Genomic DNA, 13,905 nt, shown 5'->3' with positions numbered 1-13,905 from the left:
GCATGTGTCAAGTCCTCGGCACACCTCCACTGATGAGTTTCTGTCGGCCTTTCTTGCACTGTTCCCACCATGCGGCCTGGGCCCCGTGGCACCCATGGCATGGCCCCTCCCTCAGGCTGTGACAGCAGTTGTGGTCTGAGACCCTGGACATATGACAAACATATGAAAACAACCGGGGGTCACGACGGGGAGCCACTTGGCTCCAACAGCTCCCAGGCACTGCTGGGGCAGGGCCACCCTCTGTGACGGCTCAGACCTCGGGGCTGCACTCCTGCCCGGGCACTGCCCTTGCCTCCCTTCCTGACCCCCTTCCTTCTTGGGCAGTTGGGGTTGATGATGGAAATACAGCCAAAGCCACAGGCTCTGCTTCGCTTTCTGCGTCCGTTCGAGGGTTTGTTCGAGGGTTTGCTCATCCAGGAGCCCGGACGGCCCTGAGCTGCGGCCCGGCCCTTCTCGGGTTTACAGGGAAGCCCTCCCAGGTGCAGCTATATTTAGAAGTCAGTTAAGTTAGAAACCCTTGGCCTTGTCCTTGGAAGGGCCCCAGGGCTGCCGGCAAGGGAAACCCACCATCCCGACCCAGGCTGGCTGACCCAGGGGCCGGTTCCTAAGTTCCGGCCTTTGTTTGCACCTTCCCTCCCCACCTGGCAGGAGCAGACCCGGTCCCCTCGCCTCCCTACCGGCCCCAGCTTGCTCTTTGCTGGAAGGAAAACATCCAGGAGTTCACCACCAGGTGGCTGGTGCTTTAATCTAGCCGCATCCACTTGGTGTTTGCAACCATAAACGTAGCTCTGAGTGCAGGACTGTGTGTGGGAACGTGGGGAAGGCACTCTTTGTGTCTCTTCAGTAGGTTTCAGAAAACCAACCCCTCCCCAGAGCCACCCGATGTTACTGGGGTGAGAGGCCAACAGGGGAGCGATCCGGAAGGATCTCAGCCCCAGGGCCCTGCCCGCCACCCCGCGTCTCTCCCTGGGGTCGTCGGGGCATCCTCCCCAAACCGTCCTGCCTCTCCTCCTGGTCACACAGCTCACAGGTCCACCCCTAATTCGTGGAAAGGGGTCGCTCCCCATAACCTCCCTCAATCCGCGGTCACTCCTCTCTCCTCCCTCCCTGCCAAGAAGTCTTTGTTGGAAGGCCAGAGGCTGTTGCTGCAGAACTGCTTCCACGTGTGTGGGGAGCTTTACAAACCAGCCGGAGCCGCCTCTGGGGAAGCCGAGCCTGCCCTGCACCCCCTGGGCCGGTGGCCCACAGGATGGCGCTTGTGAGAGTGATGAACAAGCACCGACTCCCACGGCCCCACCTGGACCTCACCGACCCCCTTCGCGTGGGGAGCGTGGGGTCAGGAGGCCGACGGGGCCGCTCGGACGGCCCGCCAGGGTGGGAGGCGGCTGGACGCAGAGTTCCCGGGACGGCCCCGGCCCGGCCGCTGGCCACGTGTGTGTGTGTTGGGTGCTTCTCCCGAAAGTGCATTTCCCCCAAAAGTCTCACTGAGCAGAGTCCTGGCGGTTTAGAAAAGAAGGCCCGTCTCACAGCGCCGGCTGCCTCCGCCCTTCCCTGACCCCCAACTTTCTCCAACAGTGATCTCGTGGCAGCTTTTCTCCCGGGGCCCTGAGGAACCTGATCTGTACACACGAGGTCCCCAGAGCAGGAGTGGGTCCCTGCGTCAGGGCTATGGCTCGAGGCACCTGCTCCGTCTCTGCGTGGGTGGGGATTGTGGGTTTCCGTGACCAACGGTGGTCGCCAAGGGGACTAGGGGTGGGGGTGACCTTGGGGGCTTCCCGAGATGAGCTGACCTCTGGTCTGAGTCGGTGGTTGATTCTGGAAGTTCCCCCACAGGCCAGCGTTAGAACGGGGTGTGTTCTTTTGTCACGAATTCAAACCCCGTGTCCAGGCGAGACAGCAGTGGCCCGAATGTGGCTGCTGGGGAACGAGGAACACCAGGTGAGCCCAGCATCGCTCCGTGCACCAGGCTCCCAGGTTAAATCGCTGTGCGTCGGAAACACAGGCCTCTGATCCTGAAAAAGGAGAAGTGACAATGACAGCAGGGCATTGGTTTGGTTGGTGAAGCGGGCTGCGGTCGCCCCATCCGTGTGGCAGCTGTGTGGCCTTGGGCCAGCCCCTGACCTATCTGGGCCTCAGCTGTCTCAACTGTAAAACTACAGGGTCAGACCCAAGTGTGCTCTGAATGGCTCCAACGGGTGCCAGGGAGGAAGCTCACATCGGGCAGGGGCGGCAGGAGGCGGGGGCAATGGGTGGTCTGGGTTCTGACCTCTCTCAGGGCGCCCCCGCGGCTGGGGGATCAGGACCTGCTTCTTCAGACCCTCCGAGCAGGAGAGTGGCCATTACCCTGGGCTTGTGCATCGGCCCTCAGTGGGCTCTGGTCCTTCGTCTCTGGAGCTCTTTCCCCGGGAGGGCACGATGCTACGGGGACCGTGGGTGGAGGCTGTCCAAGGGGCCTGGGGCTCAGCTTAAAACCTGCCTTTTCTTTTAGGGCGTATTCATTTCTGCTGCGCCTGCCGGGAGGCCCTCAGACCCGGGGGCAGTGAAGGTGGGGCTGGGCGGGGCCGGGGTCCCGGAGCAGCCCTCGCCTGCAGCCCCCGCACAGGTGAAGTGTGTCTTTCAGGTGACCCCTCGGGAGAGAATGGCCCACAGGAGAGGCAGCACACGGATGGCCTGGCTGCCCATCCTGGTGGTAAGTGGCCAGGGCACCTGGGTAGGTTCCAGTGGGAGCTCCACCCGGCCGTGCCCTTCACCAGCCGTGTCCTTCTTGGCCTGTTTGTGTGGCAGCGACACGGGCGAGCACACACCCCCTTCACCGCGCTCTCCAAGGCGCCAGCAAAGCCCGGACTGGCCCCGGGCCCGAGGTGGCCGCTGCTCGGAGCTCCCCTCGCCGGCCGCGTGCTCTGCGCTCCTGCAGCCACGGAGCGGGGGAAGCCAACCCCCCGGGCTCCCCAGGAGTCGAGGGCCGTGGGGAGGGTAGTCGGGGGAGCTCCTGGGGTGGAGCGTTTGGGATGGAGCCTACGACAGCAGGGCGGGGGCTGCCTGGTCATTACCGAAGTCGCCAAATCGGCGCCGGGGGCCGCAGGGCCCCGCCAGGTCCTTCCGCCACAACCTCCGGAAGACGACCCCGAGTTGGGGGGCGTCTCCCAGGGCGCGTGGAGGCCAAAGGAGACCCTTCCTCGAGGCAGGCGTCCCTGGCATGCTGGGCTGGAGCGGAGGACGCCACCTGCGGCGAGAACGAGTTCTACAACCAGACCGCGGGTCTGTGCCACGAGTGTCCCCCGTGCGGGCCGGGGGAGGAGCCCTACCTGGTAAGACCCCGCGCCGCGCCCGCCCCGGAAGTGTAAGAAGCGCAGGCGCGGGGGAGGGGGCGGCGTCCTGCCCCGCGTGGCTGGCGGCCTGGACGCGGCCTCTCCTCCTCCGGACGAGCTCCACGCGGTGATCTCGGGTCCGGGAGCCCCCAGGCGGCTGCGGTATTTGGGGTCCTCGCGCAGCCCCGAGAGTCGGGCGCCCAGGCCTGCAGCTCCACCGGCTTGAGTTTATCCGGGACCCGGCGGGAGCGGCAGCGTGGGGCCGGGCGCCGCGGGGCAGGAGGGCTCAGAGGGACCGCCATCGGGTCATGGCGGGCGCGGCCGCTGACTCACCTGTGTCCCCGTCCCCGGCCAGTCCTGCGGCTACGGCACCAGAGACGAGGACTACGGCTGCGTCCCCTGCCCCGCGGAGAAGTTCTCCAAGGGCGGCTACCAGATCTGCCGGCGCCACAAGGACTGCGAGGGCTTCTTCCGGGCCACGGTGCTGACGCCGGGGGACACGGAGCACGACGCCGAGTGTGGGCCCTGCCTGCCCGGGTGAGCTCAGGGCCGCCCCGCCCCACCTCCTCTGCCGCCCCGGGTCCCACGGCAGGCAGCCAGGCCTGCGGATCAGCGGGGCGCACATGTCCAGGGTCGGGGTCCCTCCCTCCACCTTCCCCGGGATGGGCCGCCCACCCAGGCTCCTCGTGTGTGTCCCCAAGTGGACATCGTCATCATAGCGCCTCTGAGCTCTCAAATCAAGGAGATCTGTTGAATACTTTCAATGAGTCAACACATGTGGAATGCGCTGGAGGAAAGGAAAGCGAGATTCCACACCAATGTATTATTTTTGGTATTTTTAGTATTCTGGAAAAAACTTAGTGTAAAAAGCTACTAATTGAAATATTTGAGACATATGGTGCCTGTAATTCCACCACAATTATTTTATGTGTCAAAAGTCTTCCCAAAAAAGCAAAGTGAAAGCACAATTGGCCTAAAAGACAGAGTCTTCCTTCTTAGACAAGACAGTAGTAAGTTCCCCTTGGGAGAAGGAAAGTACAACCCTGACACCCAGTGACTACCTCCCCCTGGTGGTCACACAACCTGTGCTCACAAGGGCTGCAGATAGAGACTGAGAGCAGTGGTGAAGGCCACTGGTGGTGGTGACAATGGTAGAGGTCATGGAGGTGATGCAGGTGGTGGTGATAGAAGTGATGGAGGTCAGGGTGGTGATGGAGGTGGTGTTGACGGACGCAGTGATGATGGCGGTGGTCATGGTAACGACGAAGGTGATAGAAGTGATGATGGAGGTGATGGCAGTGGTCGTGGCGGTGATGCAGGTGATGTTGATGGACACGCTGGTGATGGCAGTGGTCATGGTGATGATGAGGCGATGATGGCGGTGGTCACAGCAGCAGCAGTGTGAACAAACGAACATATTTCGCAGCCGGCTTGTCACTTGTTATCCGCCCGCCCCTCCCACCTGGAATCACTGTATTGAATTAAGAGGAGACAGAAAAGAAGAAGACTATGTGCAAACAAGAGCAGTGGACGTCAGTCTGTAAAAAAGGGGAAGTGCACAAAGACCCTCCAAGTTAGAGACAGATTGAAAGTGAAAAACTCTTTAAGATGAGGGAGATATTTTAAGCTTGCAGAAATTAACCTTAGTTCAAATTTATGCTGGGAAGCATCTATTTCCTCCGCCATCCCCCTGCTGGTGACCATCCCCACCCCGAGTCTCTGCAGCTTTCGGCCTTCGGTTCGGACCCGCCTCCTGAGCTGCAGACCTGCATGGCCATGTATCTGCCTGCTAGGCCCGCATCCCCGTCCCTGACACAGAGTATGATCCAAACATATTTGTCAAACGGGTAAAGGAAGCAGGGGAACATTATTTCTCAATGTGCAGAAAAACAGGTAGCTACACCCAGGGAGGACAGCAGTCTGTTCCTTTAGAAAGTTTGATAAGAATAAAAGTTCTATAGCTGCCAGCCTTTCATTTAGCTGTGGAGGTTATTGTGTTGCCCTGTGCCCACCAAAACGAACATATCGGAAGAAGTAGAATTGAGGTTTTCCCACCGGTGACACAAGCATTGCTGAGGACTTGGTGCAGACACTGCCCGAACAAGAGAACTTCAGTAGGACCTTGACCTTAGGTGGCTGGAATCAGTCCCTCGTAACATACACTTCCTAGGTCTTTGCCTTGACTGGTTTTTATTGGTGCGGACACATAATTCACGAGAGAAACGCAGTTTCGAGGATTAACTACAGCTGTGCCAAGGAAAAGCTTGCACACCTGGCCTTGCTCACCTCGGGAAGAAAATAATGCTCTTTGCAAAACCTCAACTTACTTTGAGAGCTTCCGGGTGTGAGAATCGGATCTGACAGGCACAACCTAGCCTAGCAGCTCCTGTACTTACTTTCGTAAACCTCTGACTTGAGAGCCCACCAGGTGGGTAGTAGTGAGACAAAGAGGAGAACTTTGTTCCTCTCTTTGCAGTGGAAAATCGGTGAGGGCAGGTATGCCCAGTCGTCTAGGGGTCCAGGAAGGACCCTCCTTAGTGGCGGGGGACGGGGGCCAAGAAGAGGACAGGGCTGTCTGAGGCAGATGCTCAAGACAAAGTACAAGGGGCCGTGGGGCTGTGGTCCCTGTGGCCAGGCGGAAGGTGCAGGCAAGGCTGTGGGGATGGGCAGGGGGCAGGGATGGCAAGTCTTCACTTGGTGCCGCTGCAGGTCCCCTGCGGACTTCGCGGCCACGTAGGGTGCTGTCGGGCTGCGTCCAGAACAAGGAACCCGGCCGCTTGGGGAAGAGACAGAGCCGGGACCAGGCAGGGGAGTCGTGGGAGCGGGCGGGAGCAGAGGCAGAGGAAACCTTTAGAGCAGCTGGAAGATCCTGGTGACGGAGCTGCAGACCGGGTCGTGTGGGATGCCTGCCCAGCCAGCCGTGAGGGCGGTGATGCCTCTTGCTGGGATGTGGCTGCAGGAGGTGGAGGGGAGATGGAGGAGGGGTGTGTGGAATTCGAGGCGGTCCTAGTGTCCAGACCAGGACACCTAACACGTGGATGGAGACAGGTGTGGAGCTCGGGTCCGACCTCGGAGTCACCTGCACATTCGTGATCTGGATGGGCTCCTCCCATGATTCCACTTCGTAGGGCAGGAAGCGGGTGGGTGAGGCTCGCCCGGGCCGCTCCGACCTGGCTCAGCCCTGCGAGTGCATCCTGGGATCTGCGTGGCCGTGTCCCTGCCTGTGGTTTGGCAGGCGCTGTGTGTCAGCGGGAGGCCAGGCCCCGGCTGCACAAGGAGCCGTCCACGGGCTTTCCTGTGAGAAAGGCTGTGCAGGAGGCCGGGGAACAAAGCACGCAGAGAGGCTGGATTTCACTGCTTCCCCACGACAAGCTCCCGCTGGTCGCGGCCACTCCCTGCCGGGCCTCCTAGGACAGAGGGAGGATGGGGTGAAGTTCATGGTGGCTTCTGCCCGCCAGCACGGGGGGAGGGCAAGGGAGCGTCCGCTAGCCTAGGATCCCCGAGCAGAGGAGGTCCTTGGGGAGAAGCTACACCCCGTCGACTTGGAAGAAGATTCCAGAGGCCCCGTATGAATTGAGTCTTGTCTTGGGCCCCTCACCTTAATCAGCCCTTGAAGAACAGGAGCAAACAGAAAACAGAACTGGGGAAGGTCACAGTGTAGACCAGAGTGTGGGCAGTCTGACCTTTACACAGAGACAGAGGGCCGCGGGGCCCTAAGGGAACAGCCAGCTTCGGGTGGAGGGAAATGAAGCAGCTGAGCTGCATCCTCACCCCCCGTCCCGCCCAGGACAGGGCGAGTGAGCCCCGAAGAGAAAAACGTTTCTGAAAATTTCGGTGTGCAGCAGGTGCTAGAGACCAGCGATGGGTTGAATGCAGGCCCAGTTAGGAGGAGGCCCCTGACAGCTCCTGGAGGAACATGCTAGAAACCCTGAGAACCTGCTTCTCACTGCGCCTTCAGCTCATCACACCGCTGGGCCCAGGAGCCTTGTCAGGCTGGGGCACAGCTCAGACAGCCTCCCCAGCAGGGGCCTGTGTGCCAGGAAGACGGAGGAGGGCCAGGGCGGGGGAGGGTCTCACCTAGACACCCCTGCCCGTAATGCCGCCAGGCTGCAGGCTGTGCCCGTGCTGCCGGGGTACTCCTCCTCCGAGGGACCTGCCCGCCCTCCCCCGTGTCCGGCTTTGGTGGCGGGCGTGCCGGGTGGTCAGCACGCGCCGTGCTCACGCCTGCTCACCTGTCTGCTTTGTCTTCTGTCTGCCCCGCAGCTACTACATGTTGGAGAACAGGCCTCGGAACATCTACGGCATGGTCTGCTACTCCTGCCTGCTGGCGCCCCCCAACACCAAGGAATGTGAGTGTCTGCGCCCCGGCAGCGGTCCCGGCTCAGCTCCGATACCTCACGTTATGCGGGAGCTTCCCACCCTGGCTCGTGACCGTGAGGGCACAGAGATGATCTGCGCCGGCGGCAGGCTGCAGGTCCACGGGGCGGGCAGGGTTGCAGTGGCAGAACCACGAGTCAGATGCAGGTCAGCACCAGTGCAGGACCTCTGTGAGCCTCAGTTTTCTCATCCGTAACGTGGACCATCCATCTCTCAAGATCTTTGCAAACACCCACAATGCCGAGGTGTTTTGTTGAATGCTGCAAAGGGCTCAGCAGTGGTGAGTTCTCACATGTGTTTTATAAACCAGACGAGGCCAAGGGAATATGAGGATTGATCACAACGCACGTGCCGTAAACAGCCTCTCAAGTTTAGAATCTCACCTCGGGCTGCTTCTTTCCTGCTCTAATTTTGGTTTGATGTTCTCGGGCGTCCATTTATGAGGAAGGGCCAGGAATCTCTGCTTCAGAGAAGGCGGTGTGTGGCCTCTCGGGTCTGTGGTCGGGAGAGATACGAACAAGGTGGGACAGGTGGACGGATGGACGACGGGACGGCCGGGAGGGAAGTGGGGGTCTGGTCCTGGGCTGCATGCGGCCCTGCTCCCATTCCAGAGAGCTTGAGGGTCTGCACTGGGGCCCTGCCCACCCAGCTTTCTCACAACATCTTGTCAGGGAGACTAGAACAAGGGCCTGCCTCCTGAAAGCACCAGGAGGAAGGGGAGGAGGGCTCCTGCCCTCGGGATCTGCTGGAGGAGATGCCTTGGGCTGTGGGAGGGCGTTCCCTCCCATCCAGAGTCCTTAAGTAGATGAACCTGGCAAGGACAGTTTGCACGTCTTTAAAGCTGAGCTTTCCCACCCAGCCAGATGCTAATTAATTCACAAATTAGAGGAGGGCCAGAGGCCTAGGCTGCCACGTCTGTGGCTTCTGCTGGGGAATCTAAACAGGTCAATCCCAGGGGGCTTTGGGATGAAGTCCTATCTGGGAAGACGGCAGACACTCCCCCACCTACTGAGAAAAAGCTCTTTGCTGTGGAACCTGGGATTCGTGCAGCTCTTCCCCATGGGCCTTCATCTGAAAGCTCACGGGGCCTGTGTCCTCGTCCAGGGGCGACCCCACTAGCCACCCGGAAGCCGGAGAGCTCTCAGCCCGGGAAGCAGCCCCTCCTCTCCTCCAACACGGGGAAAGACAGCAGAGTCCCCGAATCCAGCAGACTTCGACAATGAGCGCGTAACCCCCGGCCCCCAGCCCGTAATTAACTGCTTATCTCAAGAGCGGCCCCCAGTGGGTTCGCAGGATCCAGCCCTGAAGGAGGCCAGCAAGGAAGGGAAGCTGAGAGTCAGGGGACCCGGAGTCCTGCTGTGCAACCTTGAAAGTCACCTGACCTCTGTTTGTCCCTCTGGGAAATGGGGAGATGCAGCCAAGAGGCTTTGTGGGCTTACGTGGGGAGTGGAGCCTGCTGGGTAGGGGGTCTCCAGGGTGGGCTCCACCTCTGGGGTCTGCACCTTCCTCTGTGCCAACCTTTTATCTGGGGCTTCTGCTCAGGGGTCAGCAGACAGGGCCAGAAAGGCTGATAGTGACCAACTCACGGGGCTGCCAGCAGCCCCATCCCGGGAAAGCCAGGAGTTGGTCAGGTCCCCGGAGTCACCGGCTGGATGCCTGGGTCCCACCGGTCGGGAGCCCAGAGCCCCTTGCCTCCAGCCTTTGGTTGGATGTGATCACCTGGGCCGGACCCCCGTGAAGCCAGCCCCTTGACACCCCAGGTTGCTGGACAGTGGACCCTACAGACCACGTCAAAGAGCATGGCACGGACCTCAGGGCAGCGTGTGACACAGGCCCCACGTCTCGGTGCTGGAGCAGCCCAGCCAGGCCAGGCCGCGGGAAGCCGTCCTGCAGGCCGAGCCCTGGGTGTGCCCCCTCCCTGCGCGCAGTGCCCGCCCTTGAAGAAAGAGGCCTCTGCACGGCGCAGCCTCGCGATGAGTTCCCACTCCTGGAAAGGTCCTTGACTTCGTGCCCCAGTGTCCTCGTCTGTCAGGGGGACACCCCGACCCCCGTCCAGCATGGTAGGGACAAAGGTGCCCGAGGCGCCCGGTCCAGGGCCAGCTCTCTGCCCAGCAGTGCTGCCGCGCAAAGGTGAAGCCTTGGCCCCAGCGGCAGGATTCCAGCTGTTTCTTAAGGCAGAGCTTCTCAGCTGGGAGGGCGCACACCCGTCGCCTGCTCCTGTCGCAGCTCCCGTGGGGTCCAAGCTGCGTCCCCCGAGAGCAGCCAGGCCCTGGTGCTCTGCCGCTACCCCAGCCTCTGCACCGGGGCCACCCCATGAAGCCATACGAGTCCATCAGTCGTCCCTGAAAATCCAAACTGTGCCCTACATGGAGGATCCCAGCCAGACTCTGATACAAACCGGAGTATCCACAGCTTGTGGATTAAGAGACCAAGGGCCGCCCGCGCCCCCCAACCCCGGCGTGGAGGTGCGGCCACACTAAGCCATGTGCTCGGTGCTCTCAGTCCCCAGAGCACGACCCCCACCCAGTGGAGGGCCGCGCAGACCCGGACCCGGACCCGGACCCGCCTGCTCTCCTCTGGGGTCTCCTGCCTCGCCTCATCCCGGTTACAAAACGCCTCCTCCTTGCTCCATTGTGGGTGGAGGGACGGACCCGCTGACCACCCAACCCCGAGGAGCATTCTCGTCTCAGGAGCCAGCCCGGGAGGCACGTGCTGGATGGACAGAAACCTCTCGACACCAAATACGGGTGCTGGTGCCGAGTCAGTCCTCGTGGGACCGGAGCAGAGCCTGGGACGGGGACTCAGAGACTCGGCTGTGCAGGGTCCCGGTGGCGCTGTCCCGAGGGCGCCCGCCCACAGAGACGCCCACCGGCCACGCAGCCTCCCCACCCCTCAGTGTGCCCAGAACAGTCCGTCTGATCCACTGGAGATCAGCGAGGATCCCAGGGCTGTGCAGGTGACACCAGCTGGAGGCCCCTGGGGGTGTCATGAATCAGGGCAGAGGCCCAGCTGCCACCTGGCAGGGGCGGGGCACCTGCTGGGCAGGGGATGTGGTCACTGTGTGCCAGCCCCTCCCATCGGGGGGCAGAGGCATCTCGTAAGTCCAGCCGCAGGCAGCTCTGGCTGTCCCTCTCTAGACCACAGGCCTGGGCGCGTCTGTGTCCCCAAGCCCGTCACCAGCCGCATGGGCAAGCCCAGCAGAGAGGGACAGGAACAGACGGAGACTACAAACACCCACACGCAGAGCCCACGGGGATTTGTCTTCCTGAGACACGGCTTCAGCTGCCTCAAGCCCCTTAGACAGATGGTCTGGTTCCCAGCTTTTGAAAGGAAATCAGGTGGTGCTTCTGGCTTCAGTCACCAGATGTGTCGGACATTGGTGGGTGGGGGAAAGGCCGAGGGACGTCCCTCTAGGCCCTGGACGCATTCAGGAGCCCACCTGGGAGAGGATGTGAAGACCCACCGCGGCCTCCCGCGCCCCTCTCAGCAGGAGAGCTAGGACTCACCCGAGGGCCAGCAGTTGGCAGTGGCGGGGACCGCGGGCGTGAGCCTGGCGTGGGGAAGGGGCTGCCCCGCCCTGTGCAGAGGGCAGGGGGCAAAGGGCAAAGGTCGGCAGCTCATAGGAGTGAAGGCCCTGGGCTGCAGGAGCTGAAATCTCCAACGGAGGCGCCTCTGGTCCTGGGACACCTGAGCAGCCGGGGGTGTTTTACAGATGAGGGAGGCCACCCGGGGGACAGCGGCCCGGTCGGGCTGCGGGGACCACGTGTCCTCCCCCCTCCCCCCCGCGAGGGTCTCCAAACAAACAGAAGTGCGGTCACTCGGGGCCAGTCCCTCACTGCCTGTCCTGCCCAGCCTCCACCCTCTCCACCCGCCCACCTCCAGAGCTGCCCAGGTTCTGCAGGGCCAGGATGGCCGGCTGTGGACACGGGGGCCTCGCGCACCTGTCCTCACTCAGGGAAACCCGAGCCGCGAATGACCCCGGACCCGGAGAGACAGAAGCCAGGCAGGAGGAAACGTATTAAAACATGGTCCTCTTTACGAATCACAAAGCTCAGTCTGACCTAAGGAAGTTCTACCGTCCGGGCGATTTAACAGGACAAACCGCTGCTGACTCAGCCGACCCCAGAACCAGACTCTGCGACACCGTTCACGAAGGAGCCAGGTTTGTGCTCCACAGTTTTGAGGGAAGGAAACCTCATCTCTGTTCTTAAACCGTTCGGTCACAACTGTTTCGAAAACGTTATCAGAGGAAAATTCTAGAGGGAAATACATCAAAATGTCAACTTTAGACCGTGAGGCTATGGGTGATCCTTTCCCTTCTTTCTTGGGTTCTGCTATTTTCCAGATGTTAAATCACGAGCCTGTATTCGTTTTATAACTAGAAAAAGTATTACAAGAACGTCCCTGTTCGATGCAATGGAAGGAATCCCTCAGGTGTCTCCCCCCAGACAGGCGTGCACACACCTGCTTCTCTCCTCCCCACGGGTGCTCGTGGGGACCGAGTCTGAATCCCTCGGATTGAGCAGCTGTGAACCCGTGTGTCCCACGTAGGGAGCAACACCGCCCGCGAGGTCCGGGCACTCTGTAGGGTTGTCATGAGCTCTGAGAGGTGAAGGGCCCCCGGCCCAGCCCCTTCCTCATGAGAATTCTGGATCCCTGGGGCCGGGGGCGCTCAGCCTGCAGCCTGTGCTCTGTCTCCAAGGCTGGGGCAGCCGGGTCCTTTCGAGGGACCCATTGTCACCGCCGTCCCCACAGGTGTGGGAGCCGTCTCGGGAGTCCCTGCCAGCTTCCCGCGCACGCCCGGCAGTAGCACCCTGTCCCCGTCCCAGCTCGTCCACAAAGGTAAGGCGGCGAGGGTGCCGGCCCCAAGGGGTGGCCGAGAGTGGGCAGGGGGGACAGGAGGGCCATCAGAACAGGACCTTCTCCACCTCGGATCACTCCCCTTGCATGTCAGTCACGCTCGGGCCCTGGCTGCTGGAAGTTAGCAACTTTCTCTGCAAGGAGGTGAGCCGATCCCTCCACGGGTGCCGGGGCCCCTTGGACCACGCTGGTGACTCAGGTGTACGCAGCAGGGAGCCGGAGGGGAGGCCAGCCCCCGGGGCTTTGGGCCTGACTCCAGGGAGCCTTGCTGGCTTTCAAATGAACCTGCCCACCCAACACTTTAATACTTGTTTCCAGTAACTGTGCTTCACCCCCAAGTCCTCAAGGCTGGGGGGCTGCAGAACCCTGGCCTTGGTGTCTCTCGGAGCAAGACTGGAGCTTGTTCCCGTGCTGCCCGGTTGGGAAGCACGTTCCGGGCCCACGTCTCAGAATGCCAGGGCGCGCGGCCCACCAGCCTGACCCCTGCATTCACACGGAGCACCGAGGCAGGAACTTAGCTTAAGTTCTGGACCTCACTTCCTCCAGGACGGAGGTGGCACCAGCACAGAGGAAAGGAAAACACGAGGACCACCCAGATGCACCCCACCCGGAGGGGCAGCGCCTGGCTACCGGCTCTAGTGCCTTTTAACAAAGAGGGGCAGGCCTCCCTCTGGGGGCCGGGGGCCTGGGTACCTGGATCCTGCTTCGGGAGAGTGGGTCTTGCTTGGTTCCCTCAGAGAATTAGGACCGGTCTCCCCTTTTTGGGGAGACGAGCAGAGGAGGTGCGTGGCAGCCTGGGCACGCCTCTGCCTGGGCCCTGGGCACACTGAGCCCGAGGCTGCAGGAGAAGCTGGAGCCACACCGGGGATCAAGTCTCGGCCCTCGGAGGCGACGCTTCCACCCCGGCTCTTGCTGGGAAAAATCTTGGATTGAACTGTCTTCAGGACAGTTTAGCTCATGAGCCCCCTTCTCTCCACACCCACCTGCTGGGTCCCCAAAGAAGTAGAACCGAGAGCAAACACCCGGGAGCAACCTGGGCATCCACCGCCGCTGGCCAGCAAGGGGGCCGGACGGGCGGTCCCGACGTGACGGCCGGAGCGGACTTTTAGCGCTCGTTTCTCAGACGAAGCCAGCGTTTTGGATCCCGAGGGTCCCCTGGAGGGTCAGCGGCAGGGCCACTGCTCACCGGGGCCGCGGCCTCGCAGGGCGGCCCGAGCCCCGAGTCACGGCCTTCTCTCCCGACCGCAGCAGAGCTCTCGGGCCAAGGACACCTGGCCACGGCCCTGGTCATCGCCATGTCCACCATCTTCACCATGGCCGTCGCCCTCGTCCTCATCATCATGTTCTACATCCTGAAGGC

General features: G+C 61.7%; 1 protein-coding gene across 2 annotated transcripts in view; it reads left to right on the top strand.

Moving 5' to 3' along the window:
- The first annotated feature begins 2,638 nt into the window (after positions 1 to 2,638).
- EDAR (ectodysplasin A receptor) overlaps positions 2,639 to 13,905 on the top strand; it is a 15,692-nt gene continuing 4,425 nt past the window's right edge. Inside the window, exons 1-6 of one of the 2 annotated variants that reach the window (XM_024757981.1) lie at positions 2,639 to 2,689; positions 3,186 to 3,308; positions 3,664 to 3,845; positions 7,572 to 7,657; positions 12,441 to 12,527; positions 13,797 to 13,905. The exon at positions 13,797 to 13,905 is cut by the window's right edge and continues 189 nt beyond it. In XM_024757981.1, the coding sequence (XP_024613749.1) occupies positions 2,639 to 2,689; positions 3,186 to 3,308; positions 3,664 to 3,845; positions 7,572 to 7,657; positions 12,441 to 12,527; positions 13,797 to 13,905 (638 nt within the window). Of the gene's footprint in view, positions 2,690 to 3,185; positions 3,309 to 3,663; positions 3,846 to 4,157; positions 7,658 to 12,440; positions 12,528 to 13,793 lie in introns of those variants that run through there. The other variant, XM_024757982.1, reaches the window with a different exon arrangement.

The sequence above is a fragment of the Neophocaena asiaeorientalis genome, unplaced genomic scaffold (genome assembly GCF_003031525.2).
Source record: "Neophocaena asiaeorientalis asiaeorientalis breed wild unplaced genomic scaffold, Neophocaena_asiaeorientalis_V1.1 scaffold497, whole genome shotgun sequence".
Classification (NCBI taxonomy): Eukaryota; Metazoa; Chordata; class Mammalia; order Artiodactyla; family Phocoenidae; genus Neophocaena; species Neophocaena asiaeorientalis.
Note: the sequence above shows the minus strand (reverse complement) of the source record. Positions and strands in the feature narration are given on the sequence as shown.